Below are 23,225 nucleotides of genomic sequence, written 5' to 3' on the forward strand. Positions count from 1 at the left end.
ATGTTTATTTGTCAGCTACTGTTTGCTTAATATAATATAATCGCAAGAAGCCTGCTCGGTTGCATGTACTGGTATGATTTCACCTCTCTTGGGTTTGCGTAATGCAGCCCATCCCACAAACTTCAGCTGATGCAACATTGCATCTCAGTATAAAACCGGCTGCCGCCAGAAGAGCAACACATTCAACCTCTCGCATTCATGGAAGGAACAAAGCAACACTCAGTGGAAGAGCTGCGCGAGCTGTCGGGGAAACACTCGGAGGAAATCACTTTAAAATGGTCTATACACAAGCCCTTGTGTTCGGTAACGGGATGTCCATCAGGAGCGAGCAGGAAAACCTAGCTGAGGACCTGAGCTTTCTACAGCACTTCAGCATAGACGGACACAAACTCAAACACTGCGGCAGACTCATGAAAGCACACAGCTCGTCAAGTAAGTATCCTATTCCAGTCTAAATCATATGTTGTAAGAGAAACCGGGGCAAGTAGTCACAGCTAGGCGCGCTCTCTCAGTAGGCTAACAAAAGTCAAAATTTTGGGTTTTGCATGTTGATTTGAAATAACCTAGCTCACAAATGTTAAATTGACATATTTAAATAAATTTAAAAACAGGATGACACTGAAGCAAAGGTAAGTTTAAAAGTACAATGAACGTTGATGTCAGGTTGAGTCACGTGTTTTGTGTAGGCCTACATTTGATTTTTATAGGCTATATTTTGAAAATGACAGAATATTCCCATTATGACAACTTACCCCCTTATAGTGTATCAAACCTTCTTTTAATGTTCAAAAGCTTTTAGATCAGACACGTGATTTATTTATGAGCAGGGATGCACATTGTTCCAGTTTTCCAAAATTGCAACATATTAATTCTGCCAGCTAAAGTCCATGGCAGCTTAGATCAGCTGATGACACCGTATCAGAGGCTAACAGTGTTTGTTTCTTGATCATAATCTAATGAGCCAATGGTCACTCAACCTGCTGAGGCGTAAAGTTCCTGTCCGGTCAGCTGAGCCTGATGCCTTATTTACTCATTCACAGGTCTGGGATCCGAGTGCAGTTTAGAAGAGGAAGAAGGAGAAGACGCGTGTCTTCAATTGGACCTGGCCAAACGCATTGAGAAGTGTCTCTATGAGGCCAAAGGAGCCAGTCTGAGCTGTCAGGAGCTGCGTCTGCCCAGACGCATGACCACACGCGTGGCCGGAGACATCCTGCGTTCATCCACGGATGAGCCGTGTGGGATACGAGGCGCGCTGATCCACATGTTCATGGAAAGCAAGGGCACACTACTGAAACTGGGCACCGTCATTCCCAATCAGAGTCTCACGCCGACCTTTGAGATCTCGGTGGTTCTGCACCCTGATCTGGGTGGATGGCCTCCACTGAAGATCCTGTTCGGAGGCGGGAAGGTCTTGAGCCTCAGACGGGAATATCAGCTGATCAAGCGGAAGCTCTACTCGTCTGCCACTCCTACTGTACTTGAGTTTTATTAAAAGTTTGGTATTAAGAGTAAAGGGGAGGAGAGGACAATGCCTGAGGTCTTAGAGGAAGAGGACAACTTTAGAAAAAGCTCATTTTGCACATTATTATTATTATTATAACTGTTACATCAGTGTATTTCAGAGCTCACTGAATGGTGTTTAAAAATGTAGGTGATCTTGTGCAACTGAAGTTTCTAACACCGGATGAGCAGCTGCTATAATGCTGCATTATGTTTGCTTAAAATATCATTAATATACATACAAATAGTTATAACATAGAACCTGATGCATACACACTATCATTCAAAAGTGTGGGGTCAGTAATAAAATGTATTTATTAATTTGATGGCAAATCTGCATTTTTGGCAGCCATTACTTCAGTCTTCAACCTTCAGAAATCATTCTGCCGATTTGGTGCTCAAGAAACGGCATAATCAATGTTGAAAACAGCCGTTGCTTAAATTTTTACATTTAATTCCTATTATATTACATATAAATTTTTTTAAGGATTCTTTGATCAGGAAGTTCAGAAGAACACCATTTATGCCTAAAAGTAAGAATTTCTTTCATAAAAAAACCTCACTGACCCAGAGCTTTTGAACAGTAATGAATATCCATGTGTAGCCTGGGATTTTACATTGTTGTAAAAGTTCAAAGCATTGTCATATCTTGAGGTTTATGACAAACACTACTGTCAGGTGACACAGATCATCTTTGTATGACTACGAGGGGTGTGTTGAGACTGCAGTATGTTCAGTTTCAATTCTCCACTATTTACTGATGTTCAGGGATATAGGATGGTTCACATTGTGTATGAATCACACCACTGATATATGTTGACGTCTTTTTTTTGTGTGACTTTGAACAGGACAAGCTGGAATTGTCCTCCCAGTTAAGCATTTGTACTATTATTTTTGTTTGAAAGCACAAGTTGAATAAATTATTCTTAAAATAACAATTTGTAATTGCAAGACTCTCATGTTTTATTAAAACATTTCACGACACAATATACAAAAACACTGTACACAAAGACCCTGTACAAAACTATATGTTCTTTCTAAACACAGATGTCAAATTAAGTCTCACTTAAAGAATGAAAACAAACCGAACATAGTACAGTAGGCCTTTAACTGTAAACCAAAGCATCCATAATCCTGACTAGGCAAAAATCAAGTCAAAAGAAACATCGGATCCATCTTCATTCCTATAGAAGAAAAAAAGCGTACTTTTATCACTCCCTCCTCCGTCGTTCAGCGTTCCATATCATCTCAAACTGATAAGGCGATAGTAATCTTTGTTTTGAACAATGGCTTGGTTTCATTCTTAGCTCTAGAAATTGACATTCTGATTTCTAACCATCCAGTGGTCATGATGGTGGTACATTCAGCTTTTTTTCTTTTTAAAGGCCAGAGATGACAGCTAAATTTGACATCAACAAAATAAAGGTACTTAAAAAGGTTCTTCACAGCAATGCCATAGAAGAACCATTCAGTCAAAGGTTCTTTAAAGAACCATCTCTTTTTTACCTTTTTATAATTTGAAGAACCTTCTTTCACCACAAAGAACCTTTTTTGAAACAGAAAGGTTCTTCAGGTGTTAAAGATTTTTAATGGAACCATTTAGACAAAAAAAGGTTCTTCTATGGCATCGTGAAGCACCTTTATTTTTAAGAGTGAAGTCAAAAACTGTTAAGCAACTCTTCTAAACCCAAATAAACACAAGGTCAGTTTGTCCTGTCCTGTGAGTCTAGAATCAGAGCACACTTGACCAGTGTTTCCGGTCTAGTTTCTGTGAAGGCAGGTCAAACCCTTAAAAAATTCCCTTCTTTCTGTGTCCTTCTGTAATTAGACTGTCGAATTGCTGCGTCAAGCCACCGCGGCATTGAGTAACTAAACTTAACCAGAATGTCCTAACAAAACAGGGAAATAAAGCCTATTTGAACTTCCATAACAGCTGCAGTGTGACATCTCAGTTCACTTTTTCATCTTCATATCTGCCTCAATGGCACTGCGGCGCCCTCTGGTGCCTCCATCCTGGAAGAGCAGAGAAGCAGGCCAGCAGTGAGAAAGTGCAAACAGCTACCCATTCACTGCCCTAACACACCAGACCATCAGTGTGAGAAACTAACTAGTTTGACCTGAGAACGGGAAGAGTGTGTGTGTGTGTGTGTGTTGTATTGTGTTGTGTGTGTGTGTGTGTGTCACTAGAACAAGTACTTCATCTTAAAGTGACTTCAGAACACTGCAATACATAGCTACGAAATTGAAGAGTACAGGCTAAAAAACTGCCACAACAGTGAAAAGTGCATAAAAATGTAGCGCTTAGTAGTGAATGTGTTAATAGTTAAAGTTGCTTACGGAGGAGTTGTGTCGTTTCTTGAGGGGAGGGGAGGGGGAGGGGAGTGTGTGTGTGTGTGTGTGTGTGTGGGGGGGGGGGGGTTATAAAACATCTCTTGTGCTCACCAAGGCTGTATTCCCTTTGATTAAATATACCATAAAAATTAGCAATATTGTCAAACATTATTACAATTTAAAGTACCTGTTTTCTATTTTAATATATCTTCAAATGTAATTTATTCCTGTGATGGAAAGCTGAATTTTCAGCATCATTGCTCCAGTCTTCAGTGTCGCATGATCCTTCAGAAATCATTGTAATGTTGATTTGCTGCTCATGAAACATTTTTCATTAATATCAATGTTGAAAACAGCTGCCCTGCTTAATATTTTGTGGAAACAGTGACACATTTTTGTTCAGGATTCTTTTGATTAACACTTAAATGCATGGATGCTTAACCAATCATTATTACATATTCAGATCTTTAGCACCCCGGGCCTATATATCCAACATGGATGGATCTCGAACTGCTGCAACAGCATAAAATTATCCTCGTATTTTAATAACAATTACAAAAGAATAAAATAAAGCATATTTCGTTACCTTTTAACGAAATATGTTAAACACAGAAGGGTTCAATTTGATCAGATGCTTTTACCATTAACCCATTTCCCCACTACATTCATAATCTGGCTCATATTCGCGATCTCAACCATATTCTCAAAACTATCATTTTCAATTACTTCAGAAATCAATATTGTGATTGCTGGCAGCTTATTCACCACATCCACCATCAAATGAGAGTGACACTTATATTTAATCGCTTACAGTAATTGCTCTGCAGTAAAAGCCATTCAAGCAATTCAGTCAAGTTCAATACTGCTGATGATATTCTTTTGTTTTATGCCTGAGGTAATTATGAATAAAACATCACGCCATCATTCTCTAACAAACGGTGTCACCTTGAGGAATAAATGTGATTATTGTGCACGTATTGAGTCGTCAGATATATAATTATTGTTGCACAGGAAAAAAATACTCGTATAGCAACCCGATACACTTACAAAAAAATTAATCAGAAAACATTCTTTTATATATTTTTTTCTTGTTATATGGTTTATATTGACTGGATTGAGGAATACTAAGAAAGTTGACTTAAAAAAACGTTGCTAAAGACCCGAGGTATATATTTAAGGGTTAACAGAATTTCAAAACAAATGCCTTTATTTGAAAAAAAAAAAAAAAAGTGTTACATTAAAATGCCTTGACTGTCACTTTCGATCAATTTATCACATCCTTGCTGAATAAAAGCATTCAATACAAAAGAAATTAGGATTTAATAAATGATGACAATTTATTCACAACCTTTTAACATACCAACCTGGACGCAAGCGAGCGATCAGCTCTAACCAATCAGAGAATTGTGTCAGAGTATAAATGTGTGAGATTGTGTTTGGTATGAAGGAACGGGAAATATCTTGTGCCTGGATACTTACAAAGAGAGAGAGAAGGAAAGCAGGAGAGGCCATGGAGAGGCTGTCCTGTAGAAGGACAAACAGCACAGTGAGAAAAAGAGAGTTCACTATTTAAAACCTATTCTAGACACAGCCAGAGAGACAGACGTACAACAGAGCAAAAGCAGGTGTTATGGGAGCAAACGGCAGGTATACTATTCTAAAACCCTGATCATGAGATGGAAACCATCAGAGACATGTGCAGAGAGACTAGAATGACCAGATGTGTTTTTTATGAGCCATATCCAATGTCTTGATGGCCTTACATTCACTTGACCCAATAATTAGTCTTTAGTTTGATTACTATAAATAGAGTAGAGTGGAAGGATGGGATATCTGTTGCTTTCCCTTTATACTATGAAGAGATAAGATGAAAATATCCGTCATGCACGTGCAAAATGACTGACAAAATCTTTAAGGAGAAACAGATTGTCGTTCTGACAATAAAATCAGAAAAAAGCGATTTAATCATCTTCTAATTGCTTATAAAAACAAACCTACTCACGATATAAATTAATTATTTTCATTAACATGTTTTACAGACTCGCTTTTTTTAAAATCTGGCAAAACATTTACATTGCCAGTCATCTTAAAAACATCTTACGATGACTTGAGGCCAACAAAACATTTGCTTTCCACTGGATTTTTTTCCCCAGATGGTTGTGAATTAAAACAAAAACATGAACTTTTATAGTGGGATGGATTTGAACTCTGGTTTCCTGCATATAAAACGTGGGAGGACAGAGCAGTTTTCTATCACGATCACCTGGTCACCCTAGAAGCTTCTCTACATAAAGACACACAGCTGAGAAAGAAAAGGAGGATGAAATGGAATCACGATGGAAAAGAGAATCCTAAGACTGTAGATACTAAAGGGAGGATTTGAGGGGTTGATGAGTAACAGTGATGTGTATATATGTGTGTTAGCCGGATGAAGACATGAGGTGTTCATGTATGTGTGAGTGTGTTGTAACGGTTTCCGTGAGCACTCCGACATTAACTCAAATAGATGGTGATGAAATGAGTGTCCAGTCATTTGAATGACCTCAATCACACTGCAAACAGCTCAGTGTGAAAGCATCACTGAGACTGAAACCATGCAAACTAAAAACAAAAAAAAACCTTGTTTAACTTTGGTCTGGTGTGTGTTAAAAATAAAAATGGCACACAGATTCAACAAAAAAAAGCATCAAATGGCTGTTTAACCCAACCCTTGCACTACACACATATTACACACATTATTTACATGCTTACAATAATCACATTTCTATTCGGTTTATAATAAAATAATACACTACTGTTCAAATGTTTGAGGTCATTAAGAATTTTGTTTAATTAATACTAAAAAAAAAACCATTTATAATGCTGCAAAAGTTTGAAATTCTATTTCAAATAATCCTGAAAAAAATCCTGAAACATCAGTTTCCAGAAAAATAGTAAGTAAATGTTTTCAACATTGATAATTAAAAATATTTTTGAGGAGCAAATCAGCATATTAGAATGATTTCTAAAGGATCATGTGACACTGAAGACTGGAGTAATGATGCTGAAAATTCAGCTTTGAATCACACAAATAAATTACATTTTAAAATATATTCAAATAGAAAACAGATATTTCAAATTGTAATACTATTTCACAATATTAAACTGTTTTCATTGAATTTTTGATATAACAAATGCAGCCTTGGTGAGCTCAAGAAAGTTTATTGCAAAAACATTAAAAACTGACCCTAAACTTTTGAACAGTATTGTGTGTGTATAAGCAGACAGACAGGTAGATAGACAGATATTCTCCCATATTTATGAAAATGTTAGATTATTCTACGTATAACCACACTTGCAATACAATCATTTACAGAACAACTAGGCCACAAATATGGTGCTATGTGGAAACCTGGAAGAGAAACTCGAGCGTTAATACTCAATGTTTGTGCATGGGTTAGTACAGAAGTCCTCTCACCTACAGTGCCCTTGATTCTCACCTGTGAGTATGTGTTTGTGTGTGTACAGCACTGACCTTCTCATTAGTGTCTTGTTTGGAGTTGTTCCTTTTCCTTCTCGCTGGTAGTTCTGGCTCTAAATGAGGGTCTTTGTGTGCAGGACTCAGGGTCTACATACGAGACTGTGTGTTAGTGCAAGTAACGCTAACCTTACTGTCAGGGACTTCAGCAGTTCACTTGTGTGTGTGTGTGTGTGTATGAGTGTGAGTAAGGGACAGAAAGTATTTTATTTGGGTCCTATCAGAAGGAGTTTCATCTATATGGAATGTGTAGAAACCAATTGCTTTTGGATCAATCTCACACAAACATGTCCTGCCCCATTTCTGCCCAAAATAAAAGGTACAGTGCATTCAGAAAAACTCAATAACTGACTTTTTTTTGTGTTGTAGATTTAAAATGCTTTATATTATTATCTTTTTCACATCCATCTACACTCCGTCCCCTATAAAGCTGCATTTTTGTGCATATTATTTCAGTTGCATGTGATATTTCTTTTTTTTTCTTTTTAAATCTTTCCCCGCCAGCGTTTTTGAAAAAAGTTGCCAGCCACCGCCAGCATCTTTGATGATTTTCGCTAAAATTCATGGCCCCAAGAATATTTTATCGTATGAACATCTGAACACACATTACATCAAAATAAAGTAGTAAGGCTCTACTTTTAAGCAAAAAAATCTGTTTTATTCTAGTTTCAAGCATTCTTTTTTTTTTATCAACACTTGTATGTAGGCAGGTTTCATAAAAAAGCTACATTTTGAGCAAAAAGCTGAGAAAATGGCATTTTTATCAAATACTATGCATGGATCATATTCAGTACGATGATCAAAGCAAAGATGCAGCAGATGGCTTCCATCAGCACCCCCAAAGCTTGCACAGTCCTTTAACACTTCCTGGATCAACATTGCGCTCGGTAACATTAGGCAGTTTCCATTTACATGCTGTTTATTGTTGATGATCGCATTATTTTTCCATATGCATCTGCTTTCATATGAGATTACTCGTTTTTGCATCTTCCTCACCTGTGTTTTTGATCAGGACATTCTAGACTCATTCAGGAGATGCGTAATAGCGCCCCGAGCATATAACAGCAAGAATGCAGAAACCCAAAAAATTCTGTGTTTGGTAGGGAAAGAGTTAATTAATGTGTAAAAACATTACCCCCTGGTTTCACAGACAAGGCTTAAACCTAATCCCAGACTAAAATCTGAGTAATAAAAGTCTGAGCTGTTTCAACTAAAAGAAACTTGCTCTGATTGATCTTAAAATATATCAGTGCCTTTATTTTGTCTCAAAATGCACACCAGTACTGTTTTTTCTAAGGCACATTTATAAAAATGACTTAAATGTCCTAATTTGAACATGACCTAATCCTGGTTTAGTCTAAGCCCCGTCTGTGAAACCAGGCCATCAAGTCTGGTTTTAACTTTGTTATTATTGGCTCTGGATTGTAGATTGCTGTGAAATGGTGTGCATTTTAAAGCTGCCACATAATAAATATGAAAAAAATGAAGGGGTCTGAATAATTTCTAAATGCATTGTATTTTATATTTGACTATTTTCATGACAATTAAACATCTGGGTCTTATTTTATGCTTCTCATTTTGGGGTGAAATATGAACAAGGTTTTGTGAGATTCACCATACAAGGTTTGCATTTCTGAGTTCGTACAGAAAGTATTTGGACAGTGACACTTTTTCCTGCATTTCAGCATTTTTGGATTTTAAATAAAACTTAGCTCAGGGACTAAGTGCTGAAACGACAATTTGAGTGCAGCCATCCCATTAAGAGCTAGAAAATCAATTTGTGCAGATTACCTGTGAGTATTACAACAATGGCATGTGCAGTTCGTGGTCGCAAATCCATTTTGTGTGTATTGACAGCCATTAAGTCTGCAGGCTAAAGACATTACGAGTTATATTTCCTGATGATGCTTCAGTTTGTGCTTTCCCGTTCATTCTCAGATGAACTGAAATCAGGTCAATTTGCTGGTACTGGCTGTTTGGTGCCACTGCCAGCCAATAGTTAGAGGCAAATGGTTTTAAAGTGATGTTTTCAGGACACTTTTGAATTAATGCTGCTTCAACAGAGACAGAAATAAGAGCCAGTCCCACAGCGTCATCCTCACAGATAAAGCTTCATGCTGTGATGCACAGGAAGCTGTTTTTTACTTTCCTTTCTATGACTCTGAGCTCACTCTTCCTAAACCGTTTCACTGTCCACAATACTTCACTTCAGATGTCCACAGACTCTTTGATGTACTTTGATGTCCTGTCCTTGAGACGTTTGAAGCTTCTAGCCTGCTCTCTGAAAAACATCTCAGCCTATATCCTGGAAAAAAATCAAGCATCTTGATTTGTTCTAGAGATGCTATTTTTCCTTTATAACTGCACATACTTTTCTCTCAACAGTCCAGAGTTGTTTTATCATTTTAGAGAACTGAAATAAGGATGTAATAAAATTAAATATAAGTATTAGATAAACAAAAAAAAATGCTGCCTTGGTAATCAACTGAAATAATAAAAAAAATAAGTTAAATAAACAAAATTAAAAAGATATTAAATATAAAAATAACAACTAATTCAAAATATGAATAACTTAATATTCTTAAATATCTTTTAGTCTTAAATATCTTTTAATGTCTTCCTGCTTCTTTAAGCTCTCTTTTGTCTCACTGAATAGTTTGTCTGTTGAAAAACTATTAAATGTCACTGGCCAAATAATTAGCAGTGAAAGCACTGTGCCATTATGTCTCCTTACAGTGTCACTGTGTGTGTGTGTGTGTGTGTGCGCGTGTGTTGATATTCCTCCATCCTTCTCCACAGCGTTTTGTTTCCACTTGTGGTTTCGGTGTGTGTGTGTGTGTGTGTGTCTCGCTAACCTTCTCATTGGGGTCTTGTTTGCGGTTGGCCTCCCTTCCACGCAGGCTCTTGGTGCTGATGCCTGATTCTGATGTCTGCATGATCAGCTGAGTGGCCAAGAACTGCTGGATCTGTTCCAGAACATCCCTCTGCATCTCTAGGGCCATGTGGTAGACGTCATGATCCGAGCTGTTGTACATCACCGCGTTCTGGAACATCAGCATGATGTCACGCTGGAACTCCGCCGTCGTGCGGATCTGCCCAGACTCGATGTTCTTCTTGATGGCTGATAGGTCCATCGGTCTGAGGAGGTGGAGATTTCAGGAAGGACAAAAACATAAACTGGTAACACTGTACTATAAGGTTCCTTTAGTTGACATTAGTTAATACATTAACATAAACTAACAGCTGTTTGAACTCTCATTTTAACTGCACCCATTCACTGCAGAGGATCTACTGGTGAGCAAGCAATGTAATGTAAATTTCTCCAAATCTGTTCTAATGAAGAAACAAATTCATCTACATCTTGCATGGTCTGAGGGTGAGTACATTTTCTGCAAATTTTCATTTTTCAGTGAACTATTCCCACAATACTAGTAAATGTTGAAGTTAACATAGATCAGTAAAACCTTTAGAAGTATTTTTCATTGTCAGTTCTCAAATTTTTATTTTAAACCTTTCTTGATAACGTTGGTTTTGGTTTTAATTTGTCTGGACACTTACGTTTTCATGGTTAAATATTAGCAATTTTAGTGATTAAAAAGCATGTCTATTCCCTTGAAGTCACAAAACCTATACTATTTAACCAAAATGTCATTTTTACAGTCCTATGAAATGCATTTCATTTTTTCCCAAACTGTGTTTTATTCTTCCCAAATTCCATGTTTGCTGTTTTAATTTTTCTAAACTTCATTTTAATGAATTAAATATATTTTAATAAAAAGCATATCAAATTAATTCCTGACACTTTAACAATTTAATAACCTATTATAATTTTTTCAACAATAGGGCCCTATGAACCTTTTTATTTATTCATTCATTATTTTTTAATACAGCTTTATTATCATTATTCAAACACACTCATCCATATCTTGATTTGGTTAATTATTCACAGATTTATTCACCCAAAATTCTGTGTTATATAGTAAATTCCATTTTTATGACTGGATTACAAGATTATATTCAAGTTTTCTGCATCACGAAAATCACGATTTTTTTTAGAAATATCACGATTTTATCACGATTCTTTGTCATGTTGGTTTTACTATTTTGGTTTTACAAGTTGTCTGAGCATTACAGCCAAACTAGAAAGACAAAGCCTTTCAAGGTAACAAAAAACAAAAAAAAAGACATGGCAGATATTTAGGCCAAAGTGGGCGAAGATAAAAAATCTGTGTCATCATTTTATCTTTCTTATTAAAAAATAAGAACAAAGATACACATTACAAATACACATAATATACAAATACAACAAACAGTGTTTTATTTTCAGGTACAATAGGTGTATTTAGCAGAGCATTCAATGAAATTGAATGAACAAATATAAAAATAAAACACTACATAGACTGATTCCTAAAGCAACTGTATTAAAAGATTTTCAGTCAAGAATAGTGAGTGATTTTTTTTCTCTTTGCGTTTTGTTGTTTTGTTAACGTTAAATGAATAGTTCCCCCAAAAATAAATATTCTGTCATCTGTATGTCAATTCTGTCATAATGTTTTATTTTTATACCATCATTTACTTAAAAGTTGTTTTCAACCTGAATGAGTTTCTTTCTTCTGCTGAACATAAATGCTATTTTGAAGAAGGTGGAAAACCAAACATTTGCTGGTCCTCAGTGACTTCCATAGGATTTTTCTTTCCTGCTATCAAAGTCAATGTGGACCAGCAACTGTTTGGTTACCCTCATTTTTCTAAATATCTTATTTTGGGTTCAGCACAAGAAATTAATAGAGGTTTGGGACAACATGTGAGTGAGTAAATAATGACAGAAATTAAATTTTAGGGTGAACTATACCTTTAATGACAGTCGACAGCATGTTTAGTGTCCTGTCCCTTTAAGAGCTGCACGCATCTAATATACAGACACGCATCCGTTTCTCTCTAAACTATTTACTTTCATTTTAGAGATAACCAACTGAGTCTGTATGTAAACCTTGTGTGTTTTGACAGTATTAGCGCAAAAGATAAATTAGTTGAGTAATCAGGCGCTGTTAGACAGGCTTTTTAGTGCGCGTGCTTCAGGTGTATGCGATCAGAACAAGCGCACGTCAGACCAGCGCGCGAATTAAACATTTAACCAGCAAGGCTTGTATGCAAATAATGTACTTTTGCGATCGTGAATAAGTGCAGTGTCCTGTCTGAGTAACTCTACTGCTGTATGTCGTGTTGTACAGTATATATAGACGGAGGCGCCAGAACTGTATTTGACAATGTGCGCTGTAGCACGATACTACGATATTTCTTCAAAAGCAGATCGTGGAGACATTTTTATCGTCCACGATCAAAAATCGTCATATCGCACACCCCTACCCTACATACTCAAAAAAATAAGAGTCTCATCTTGATACCTGTGTACAATGCTGTGATAACCAGGGGCGATATCATCAGACACAGGCTGCAGAAACACACTTGCATACCTGAAACACAAAACAATAAATGACAAACGCATACAACACATTTCCGTCTACAGGTCAGTGCTCATCATAAAACAGCAGCATAGGTAAGTATGAATGAGAAGTTCACCTGTGATTGGCTGCGGCCCGCCACACCAGCATGATGGCTTTCTTCCAGATTTTCTGAGCCTGCAAGGCCTCTTGATCTTCACTGCACATGGAGCTGAGAGAGAGAGTTGTTAAAGGCAAATGAAAGCTTGAAACAAACAGAATACAAGCTCACACACAAACACTCACAACTGTGATGAGGCAGGGCTGCTGGCGGTGGAGTCCGCTGTGGTGTAGCGCTGAGAGTGACTGCCGTATCCATCCTCACTCTCACTGGCAGGAGGATCGACCTCTGAGAGATACGGCCCCTCTCCGTCCCCATCGCCACACTCTTTCATCTCCATCCCTTCATCCACATCCACCTCACTGCCTCCATCCTCTTCCTTCAGCTCCTACAGCATTTGAAGAAGGAATATTAAACAGAGTGCTACTAATTCATCCTTTAAGTCAATCTGTGAGGGAAATGCAAGGGGTTTGTGAGTTGATGAAGTGTAAAATTTAAATAAAAAAATATTATTTGCTTACCTGTATGTCATGTGACAATTAACCAACATCAGAGAACCAAGAAAATTTGAATTTATTATTAAAATATTAACTTTTTATAAGAATATTAGAATTTAGGTAACTATTTTAGGTCAAAAGGGTTAAAAAAAAGTGCAGTTTCTGTTATAATTAGCTCATTCTAATTCTTCTGAATTGCTTTTCTACAGGAAAAAAGTCCAGAATTATGTTGTTACTGAATCATTTTCTTCCAATTCACTACAGCTCAGATCACATATGCATTCAGTCATTTAAATGCTTCAGACCAGGTTTGATGCCCAATGTGTCTTGTCATACATATTTGAATGCAAATAAGTTTGAGAGTTTCAAAAGGTATAATTTTTTATGATTAATAACTTAAATTTTGTTCTTTTACTCACATAAATCAATGATATGACTTCATAAGACTTGCGCATGGTGTGGTGCATTGCGTATGGTGACTTGTTTTATAGTAGACTAAGCTAAATATTTTTTTTCCAAACATATGTTTTGAAAACATGTTAATATTGTGAACTATTATTACAATTTAAAATAACTTTTATATTTTTAAATGTATTTTAATCCAGTGATGGCAAAGCTTTTTTTTAGCATCACTACTCCAGTCTTCAGTGTCACATGATCCTTTAGAAATACATTCTAATATGCAGAGTAACATTTCTTCTTATTATTATCAATGTTGAAAACAGTTGTGCTGCTTCATATTTTTGAGGAAAACATGATACATTTTGATCAGGATTCTTAGATGAATAGAAAGTTCAAAAGAACAACACATGTATATGAAGACAGTTTTCATTTAGCTGCTATTTGCGGATACCTTTGTGTCTTTAGCCGAGGCTGAGCTATCTTCTGAGTCCAGACAGGGCGTCACAGTCTCTGGCTGAACCCAGTCCTCCCCCTCACACTTCACAGCTGGACTCGGGGTTCTGTTCTCCTGCTGCGTTTCCTCCATCCCTCCTTCTCCCTCTCCTTCCCTTTCACCTTCAGTCTTAACCTCAGAGTCCTGGCTTTGCTCTGTGTCAGGGGCGGCAGGCGCCACAGTGTCCCCTGTCACTTCGTCAACTGCTTCGGTTTCTGTAGCCTCCTCTACCAGAACCTCCATTTCTCCCTGCACACCCGCAGGGTCAGGGCAGCTCTGTGTGACCGCTGGGGCAGGACTCTGCTGGACGATGGGCTCTGGTTCGGCTGCCTTATAGGTCTGTGATTCCCAAGGGCTGGTGAGGGGGTGGCCACCAACTGCTGGGTCCTCACAGAGAGAGAGAGCTGCCTCCACTGCGGCTGCATCCAAAGCCTCCACAGGATCGTCCACCTGAGACAGATATATTGATTTACTATTTGGCAACAGAAAGTAAAAGCTTTTGAACTATTTTCTGTTTTAAGAGTCTATTAAAAAATGGAGGGAACTGTGAAAGCACTTGGTGGGTCAGAGAGTTGAATGGTACCCACCGACATACATGGTATTTTTTCTTTTCATACTATGGAAGTCAATGGCTACCGTCAACTGGTTGGTTAGCAACATTCTTCAGAATATATTTTTTTTGTACTCAAGACAAGAAACTTGTACAGGTTTGGAACAACTTGAGGGTAAGTAAATGATGACAGAACTTTAATATTTTGGAAGAACTATCCCTTTGACACTACAAGTAGCAACCAATCACACCATCACAACCATACACATGTGTCTGTGTGCATATACCTTCTCTTCTATGATTGCAATGATGTCTCCCACTGTCTCCAGGTCCAGTTCGTGAGCCATGTATGACACTGACACCACTGTGTCCTCCTCCACCAGCTCTGCCTCCTTCCCCTCCACCTCCGCTGGTGTGGACGACCCTGCCATTACCGCTTCTGCTCCAGAACCTTCAGCAACGGCTGCAGCTCCTAAACACAACAGAAAACACATCGCTTAGAGTACTCTTATATGGTTCATTTCTTTCATGAGTGCTCTGAAGAGGAAGTAATGGCTCTTTTTAAGAGGAAAAACCACAACATTTTTAAAGGGGTAGGTTACCCAAAAATGAAAATTATGTCATCACTTACTCATCACTGTTCCAAACCACAAGTCATTGACTTAAAAAAAAAATACTATGGAGGTGAATAGCTACCATTAACTGTTTGACTGTAGCTATTGACTTTTGCCTAGCATGGGAAAAAAATACTATGGTTAGTCAATGGCTACCGTTTGGTTACCAACATTCTTCAAAATATCTTTTGAGTTTAATAGAAGAAAAAAACTCATGCAGATTTGGAAAACTAGAGGTTGATTAAATGATGACAGAATTTAGAATTTTGGCTGAACCCTTTAAAGGCTGATATATATATTATATATATATATATATATATATATATATATATACACATTTCAATATGAACTGTTTTCAACATTGTTATTAAGAAGAAATATTTCTTGAGCAGCAAATCAGCATATTAGAATGATTTCTGAAGGACCATGTGACACTGAAGACTGGAGTAATGATGCTGAAAATTCAGCTATGCATCACAGGAATAGATTACATTTTAAAATATAACATGGAAAACAGTTATTTTAAATTGTATTGAAGTTTCACCGTATTACTCTATTTTTGATTAAATAAATGCAGCCTTGATAAGCATAAGAGACTTCCTTCAAGAACATAAAAAAAAACTTTGTTTGTATTAACTGTTATTCTAGAATATAATCCAAGAACTCTAGCACTGTCAGTGCAGTCTGAGTGATTTGTGATTGGATGAAGACGAACTACACATCACATGACACAAACAGGAAACAGACTGCCTGAGCAAAAACAGACTGACCATTCTACAGAGAGAGTGCTGAAGAGAGGAAATCAGAGAGATCAGAGACCTGTTTTGGGCACAGAGAGGTGGTCCGGGGCTGGGGGGACCACTGTGGGGGGCTTAGGGGGATCAGCACTGGCAGGTTGCTGCGCTGAGGTGGCGCTCTCCAACAGACGAGATAACGTAGGAGCATCTGACACAGAGACACACACATATAGCGCTACAAACACACACACTAAAGCACACAGCTACTCTCAAAATAATCAAACTACACGGTAATAATGTACTACAGAGAGCATGAAATCTAAAACTTGCATGCAGGATGCATGATAAAAATGCAAAAGAATTTCAATGCTAAAGAAAATCAAACCAAAACAAACAGCATAACTCAAAATTCAGTTTGTTCAAAGACACAGAAAATGTTTAATGTTGAAGAGAGACATTTAAAAGCACATTTAAAACATACAGAAAGAAAAGTGTGTATTTGTGTACCAGCTGTAATGTCTTGATTAGCAGGCAGAGCGGTTGCAGCAGTGTGAAGCTCAAGTCCATGAGATCCATTACTCAAACCTGTGGCCACTTCACCTTCAACCACCTGCCCAACAGACACACGCACAGAACAATATGACAAACTATTCGACAATATGACAAATATGACAATATGACAAACTATATAACTGCACCAAAATCATAGTTTAGTTTCTACACTGGGTTATTTTCGTTAAATAAGAAGTACACTAATTAGGCTGAAATAAAATAAAAATAGCCTAAATATTCGATGAAAAACCTTGCACAAATCTAAATCTTGCCTAATCAATATGAGAAAACTAATAAACTAATAAAACAAGTAATAAATATGAGAAATGAATATATATAACAAAAATAATAATAAAAACTAAAAGAGTTTCATAATACTAAAACAACACTAGATACATGACCTGCTTTTTGACTCATATTAGTAAACATGCGGTTTTGTCAAAGCACCTCTAAAAATGCTGTTCTCATAAACGCAGAGCAAAGGTATTGCAAATAATGCTGTCTAGTGGATATTTACAAACAACCGAAAAGCAGCAAAGCACAATCTAAAAAAGTGTTTGGTGTAAACGGCCCCTAAAACTTGTATATATAAATTTACTCTGTTATGACTGGCTAACGTTGTTGCATGTGGAATGAGTACTAAATCTTGGCCCTTGTCAAAATGCAGAATACTCAATGTAAACCTTTGTTGTTAAATGTTAATGTGCTAGTCTTTGTGATGTAAATATCAGAATTTCTGATTGTCCATATTTGCAGTTCAGTTAGTATAAATGGGCTGGCCTGAAGAGGGAGCTTTACATTGTGAATGTTAGAGTAACCATGGGGTTCTGGTGACTTTATTTATAGGACAATATAAAGTAGACATGAATGTAGGGTTGAGAAATGGAAAATGGATCTGGGACACGACACAGGCAAAATCCTGTTTGCTGTGACATGCCCCTTTAATCCAAACGTTTAAACACTTAGTGCTTCACAGTATCCCACACTCACCAGTCTAGAGCTGGCAGCGATGAGACTGCCCTTCTTCAGCAGTTCAGACAGCAGTGGGGAGGGAGGTGGTGTGGCTTTTGGGGCAAGGTGCTTCTTCTGTGGGGAGTCATCTACCATAGGGGCCAGACCTGACTCTTTGGGCCCTGGACCCGTGACCTCTGACATAGGCATGAAGATGGTCAGTCCTTGAGCCTAGACGGAGAAATCATGAGTATAACCTCTTATTAGAGTCAACTTTAAGTTTAAATGTTAATAAAAAAGAGGCAGGAATTCACCATGGAACTGCCACAGGATTCATCCGTCACTGGCTGCAGTGTGTCTGGTTGCGAGACGTCCATGCTGGGAGTACTAGCACTGGGTGGAGAACGTACTGTCACGCTGGGAACTCTCTTTGGTGTGTTTTTAACTGCCTGACGAACTGGAAAGAAAGAGAAAAATGTATTATTGTTTTCATGTCAAATAAATGTATTTCATGAATTTATGCTAAATAAACACGTCACTGCCAGAAACAAGCCCAAAGTAATAAAAACTGAAATTTCCTAGTATTGAAAATGCAATATTTGCAATAAGATGCATGGTAGACTAATATTATTAGCAAGTACATCAGCAAAATATTACATTGCTATGTTAATATAATTTAAAAAATTGTTTCTTTTCTGGAGGCATTAACTTTTAGAAGTGCTGAGTGAATGTAAATATCACCCTGATATGCTGCCTCAGTCGCCCTCTTCTTCTGCTCCGCCTCCTCTTCTTCCTGCTTCCTCTTTCTGACAAGCATGAGAACACACACAATCTCATGATGATACATTCACAATATACGCAGGTTTCTTATTGAATTATTAAGTTTGAATTATGGTTGAAGATTATGAGTCACAAAATGTTTTATCTGTGTTCAGAATTGAATAATCATGATGCGAAAACTGACACTTCAAATTAACAAAAAAAAATCAAAAACTTTGACAAAGTAGTCATTGATATCTTAATATATCCAAATGCAACAACTAATAAAAGTATGTCTGAAAACACACACACATTCTTCATATACATAAATACATATTAAAATGGAATAAAATGTATTTTTATGATATTTGTATTACTTAACATATATAAATGATGCACAATTTGATGAATATCAAATGAATATTGTTGCTGAATATTGTCTAATACTATGTAATTCTCTTGAAATACATAATATAAAAAAATTCTTTTTTTGCAATGAAACAAGAGTGCACTCATTTCATAAAAATATGTTTTATACAATAAAGGGCTCCAGCCATTTCTCAAATGATTTAACCTAATGTGAAATAATGTTTGCTAAAGCGACATCAATACAAGGGTGGTTGAAACTAGATCATATAGGAATAATGAAATGAAAGGCCAATAAGATAAATAACAGACAAATGCAAAACCGGTACAGAATTGTCTCACAGCTCTATATCTGCCCACAGCTCCTCCAGTTTAGGGTCCAGATGGCCCGCCTGGATCAAATCTACCTCTTTCTTCAGTTTCCTGAAGGGACAGAATACATTTATCACATATGTGTGAAAGATACAGACAGTGAGAGGGAGAAGTAGGTGGAGATGTACCTGTATTTCTCCTGTGTGTCTTTGATCAGCCTCTTGAGCTCCTCGATCCTCTCTGTTGTCAATCTACGCACGATCACATCCTCAATGGTCTCGACCACCTCCCCTTTCTCACCACGTTTACGTCTGCAGGGAGTGAACATGTCAAACTTACCATTGAACTTGTGAATATGCACTGAGATGGTTTAGGTTGCCATACTATACAACAAAACTACTACAACATGCTAACTGGCTAAGACAATAGCCAGAAATCTAATTACCCAGTCTGTGCAAAAATCATAAAATGCATTTTCACATGTTTACTGCTTTCCATGCACAAATATAAAGTACAACTTCTATGCTGATTATTAGTTTTCATTGTATACACAGACTAGGTCGTAAAATTTAACTCTTTTGGGTTTTGCGAGAACAATGGCAATATTTAATAAAGACGCTCAGCACAAATGTTTTGAGAATGAGAGAGAGAGAGATCTACTTACTTTGGGGCCTCTGTGGTTTCCAGCAGCTCAGAATATTGGGAGGCACAATGCTGCGGAGATCATATTGATATGTTAAAACATGAATCACTAAGCAAAACATTAATACTAATAAAATCACTCACAGTCACTCATTTAAATTACCTTCTGGGAGAACCAGTCTGGGGGTCGTCCAGACTCTGAGAAGGGCTTGATGGCTCTGCTTACAGACACCCTGACAAAAAATATAACAGCGTATCATACATATATAACAGTAATTCCTTATAAATAATGACATACACTTAAGATTTGGTGTAGAAACTATTTTCACTCAGAAATTGCTATTACATTTTACAAACAATTGCAAAGAAAAAAGTAACACATTGCATTAAATTAGTGCTGTCAAACGATTAATCGCATCCAAAATAAAAGTTTTTGTTTAAATAATAAATGTGTGTGTACTGTATATATTTATTATGTACATATAAATACACACACATGCATTAACATATTTACAAAAAATATATTTTATATATTAAACATTTTTATATAATAAATTATATAAATATATTCATGTAAATACATATATTTTCAAAATATATGCTGTATGTGTGTGTATTTACATATACATAATAAACATACACAGTACACACATTGATTATGTAAACAAAAACTTTTATTTTGCACGTAATTAATAATGAGTAATCATTTGACAGCATTAAATTAAATGTAAAAATTTTAAGTAGAAAGATTGAAATAGTATTTTCTTGTAAAATGTATTCCAGTAATCTTTGTTTTATTTATAACTTCTTGGATAATAGATTCAAACTCTAAACTTGGAAATAAAAACAATATGTTTTACAATTTAAAAAACATAACTGTGATTTTCCCCCAATTCTTAAGCACATAATCCTCTTTGGGACACATTCAAATCTCAATCTCTAAAATTATGCTCATAATGTAAATTGTAATGAAACAAAAAAAGAGAGAATATATTAATTTTTACTAGTGGTTCCCATTGTAAATATTTTTGTTTTAAACTAATATTTTCTGAAAATACATTAGCAAAGTGTTGTGCTGCACTGCTAATTTATTAGTACTAAAACAGTACCAATTAAATGAGACATTATCATAGACCGGTGGTTTTCAATTCTGGTCCTCGGGACCCACTGCACATTAAGTATGTCTCCTTTATTTAACACACCTGATTCAGATCATCATCTCGTAAGGACAGGGATCCACGAACTGACTTGAGTGTGTCAGATAAGGGGGACATACAAAATGTGCAGAGCAGTGGGTCCCCACCCCAGGACCAGGATTGAAAAGGATTTTTTTTGCATGATTTTTGCAGTTTTGACCAGCAGGCGTCACCAGCGTGTGGTGTTTCGAGCACTTCGAAAAGGTTCGTTCCTCCCATCACTACCTAATTTTACTCCTGAGGGCAGCTGTCACCCCCACAACCCCAGAAGGGGGATTAGCTCAGATGGTAGAGCGCTCGCTTAGCATGCGAGAGGTAGCGGGATCGATGCCCGCATCCTCCATTTATTATCTTACGTCCTAATCATTAAAAACATACAGATACAATAGGGGCTACAGCCCTTTGGGCTTGACTACTGACGCAAATCTACCACAATCCTCTCTAAAAGTAAACGAAGCCCGTTTTAAATCCACGTCTGATTAACAGTGCACTCATATATAACGCAAAGCTACAATACAGGCTCTGCATTATTTAACATGCTTCAATTTTAACACAGTTGTGTTATCATGAAGGTTAATGGTTTATTCTTACCAGTTCTGATCTCCGCTTCTCATCACTGAGGAGGCGAGGCAGAGTTTCTCCCGAATTGACCAAGGTTCAGTCGGACCCAGAGACAGCATCTTGTGTTCTAGTTAGGTGTCCAAAATATGAGTTTTATTTGAATGCAATTCATTACACAAAAACGTGGGGGGAGATGATGGTCAAATAAAAAAGGCTGATCATAATGTAGAATGACATTAGGTGCTTCTTTAAAACATTTACTTAACACAAGACCCGTTGTAAAACACAATATTACATGATATACAGAACGCAAATTTTGCTCCAAAACAATGTAAACATTGATCGTCTTTGTTGTCATGAAGCTAACTAAATTGCTCGCCCCAGCGTTACTAAGAGCATTAGCTACTCTGTTTAAACATGATAAAATACTTCATAATACAATTTACAAAGCGTTTTGATTTCAAACTGTATTGTGACTATGTTGAGGAAATAAAATAACACTTACTTCCCATCCCGGTCGACATTTTCGCCTATCTGTAACAGGCCGAGCGACTGGTTCTACTCACTTCCGCCGGAACTCATCTTTGCGGCTATCTTTGCGGCAAAATAAATATCTTTGCGACAGTGAGGGCAGTAGAGGGGGATTAGCTCAGATGGTAGAGCGCTCGCTTAGCATGCGAGAGGTAGCGGGATCGATGCCCGCATCCTCCATTTATGGTGCTAATTTTAATAGCTTCAAGTAGGTACGACACAGGAAACACACAGAAACAATTGAGGATTATCGAGAGTTGCTATCACTTTATAGTTTATAGTTCCATATATATATTGTAACAATGAAACATTTGATATTTGCTCGAAATGGGAATCATTAAATACATATTTAAAATATATAGTCATATCTTTTGCTGTATCTTTTCTATGGCAGAAATAGTAAGAATAGTATCCACGCATTGCAAATATAAAATGACTTTTGTTAATTTTAGACTTGGAAAAAAGAAAAAGTAAAAAAAAAAAGCAAAACAACTTTCAACTTTTCAAACTCGCGGTGGAAGGAAACACAGGAACAAGATAAAAACTCTGTATTATAAGCTGTAATTTTGTCAAATTATGCAAAACATGTATATATTTGTGCGTGTTTAGGATATGCACAGCACTACCTATTAGTCTTAGTAAGACCATTTAATAACACAAATGTTTAAAATATAATATGCATGCACAATCAGTGTATAATTTGAGATGGTGGCGGTGTATAATGTTCATGCCTTGAGAAATGTAACAAAAATGTTTATTTTCTGAAACACCACAGGGCCAAAATTGGCCAAATGTAAAGAAACCTCTTCACTTTAAGCATAAATAAATGTCTTTCTCTGCTTTTCCACAGCGTCACTGTCCATTAGATCAAGATTTGTGTTGACTTATTTGACGTGGGTGCAATGAGCCAAACACCATAAAATACATTATGACTCATGTCACTGTATATACAGAGCTCAAATTAATCGTGTAGTTTCCTTTGCAGCCACCAGGTGACAACAGCACACTACAATATAAGGTATTTGAACGCATGTATCATTCACGCTTAAGAGGGCCCTGAAGATGCCTGCCTCAAAATCCCCATTTATGGGAGACTCACACTCATTTTATGGCAATAATTGCAGTGACAGTTAGCTATATTTGTGGCAACAA

The 23,225-nt window shown here is 36.9% G+C and overlaps 2 protein-coding genes across 9 annotated transcripts; one reads left to right on the top strand and one right to left on the bottom strand.

Annotated features, from left to right (window-relative positions):
• The first annotated feature begins 109 nt into the window (after positions 1-109).
• Positions 110-2,449, top strand: LOC306853502 (DNA damage-inducible transcript 4-like protein). The gene is made up of 2 exons (XM_079390979.1): positions 110-432; positions 1,041-2,449. The coding sequence occupies exons 1-2, from the start codon at positions 276-278 to the stop codon at positions 1,490-1,492; spliced, it is 609 nt and encodes a 202-aa protein (XP_079247105.1). The 5' UTR covers positions 110-275; the 3' UTR covers positions 1,493-2,449.
• Positions 2,429-22,125, bottom strand: LOC306853490 (bromodomain-containing protein 8-like). Of its 8 annotated transcripts, none has more exons than XM_079390950.1 (19): positions 22,048-22,122; positions 21,573-21,669; positions 19,949-20,018; positions 19,808-19,857; positions 19,332-19,454; positions 19,174-19,254; positions 18,448-18,512; positions 18,021-18,163; positions 17,746-17,937; positions 16,711-16,813; positions 16,286-16,411; positions 15,140-15,324; positions 14,261-14,752; positions 13,096-13,298; positions 12,929-13,021; positions 12,754-12,822; positions 10,204-10,486; positions 7,346-7,438; positions 2,430-3,513 (listed from the first exon to the last, which is right to left on the bottom strand). In XM_079390950.1, exons 1-19 carry the CDS (start codon positions 22,064-22,066, stop codon positions 3,454-3,456), a joined length of 2,547 nt encoding a protein of 848 aa, XP_079247076.1. In that variant the 5' UTR covers positions 22,067-22,122; the 3' UTR covers positions 2,430-3,453. The 8 variants fall into 8 exon arrangements, with proteins under 8 accessions (XP_079247079.1, XP_079247076.1, XP_079247081.1 ...); XM_079390951.1 differs by lacking the exon at positions 7,346-7,438 and adding an exon at positions 5,311-5,355 and having other exon boundaries at positions 2,442-3,513; XM_079390953.1 differs by lacking the exon at positions 7,346-7,438 and having other exon boundaries at positions 2,429-3,513.
• Positions 22,126-23,225: the final 1,100 nt, after the last annotated feature.

Source organism: Barbus barbus (genome assembly GCF_936440315.1).
Source record: "Barbus barbus genome assembly, chromosome: 33".
In the NCBI taxonomy this organism is placed as follows: Eukaryota; Metazoa; Chordata; class Actinopteri; order Cypriniformes; family Cyprinidae; genus Barbus; species Barbus barbus.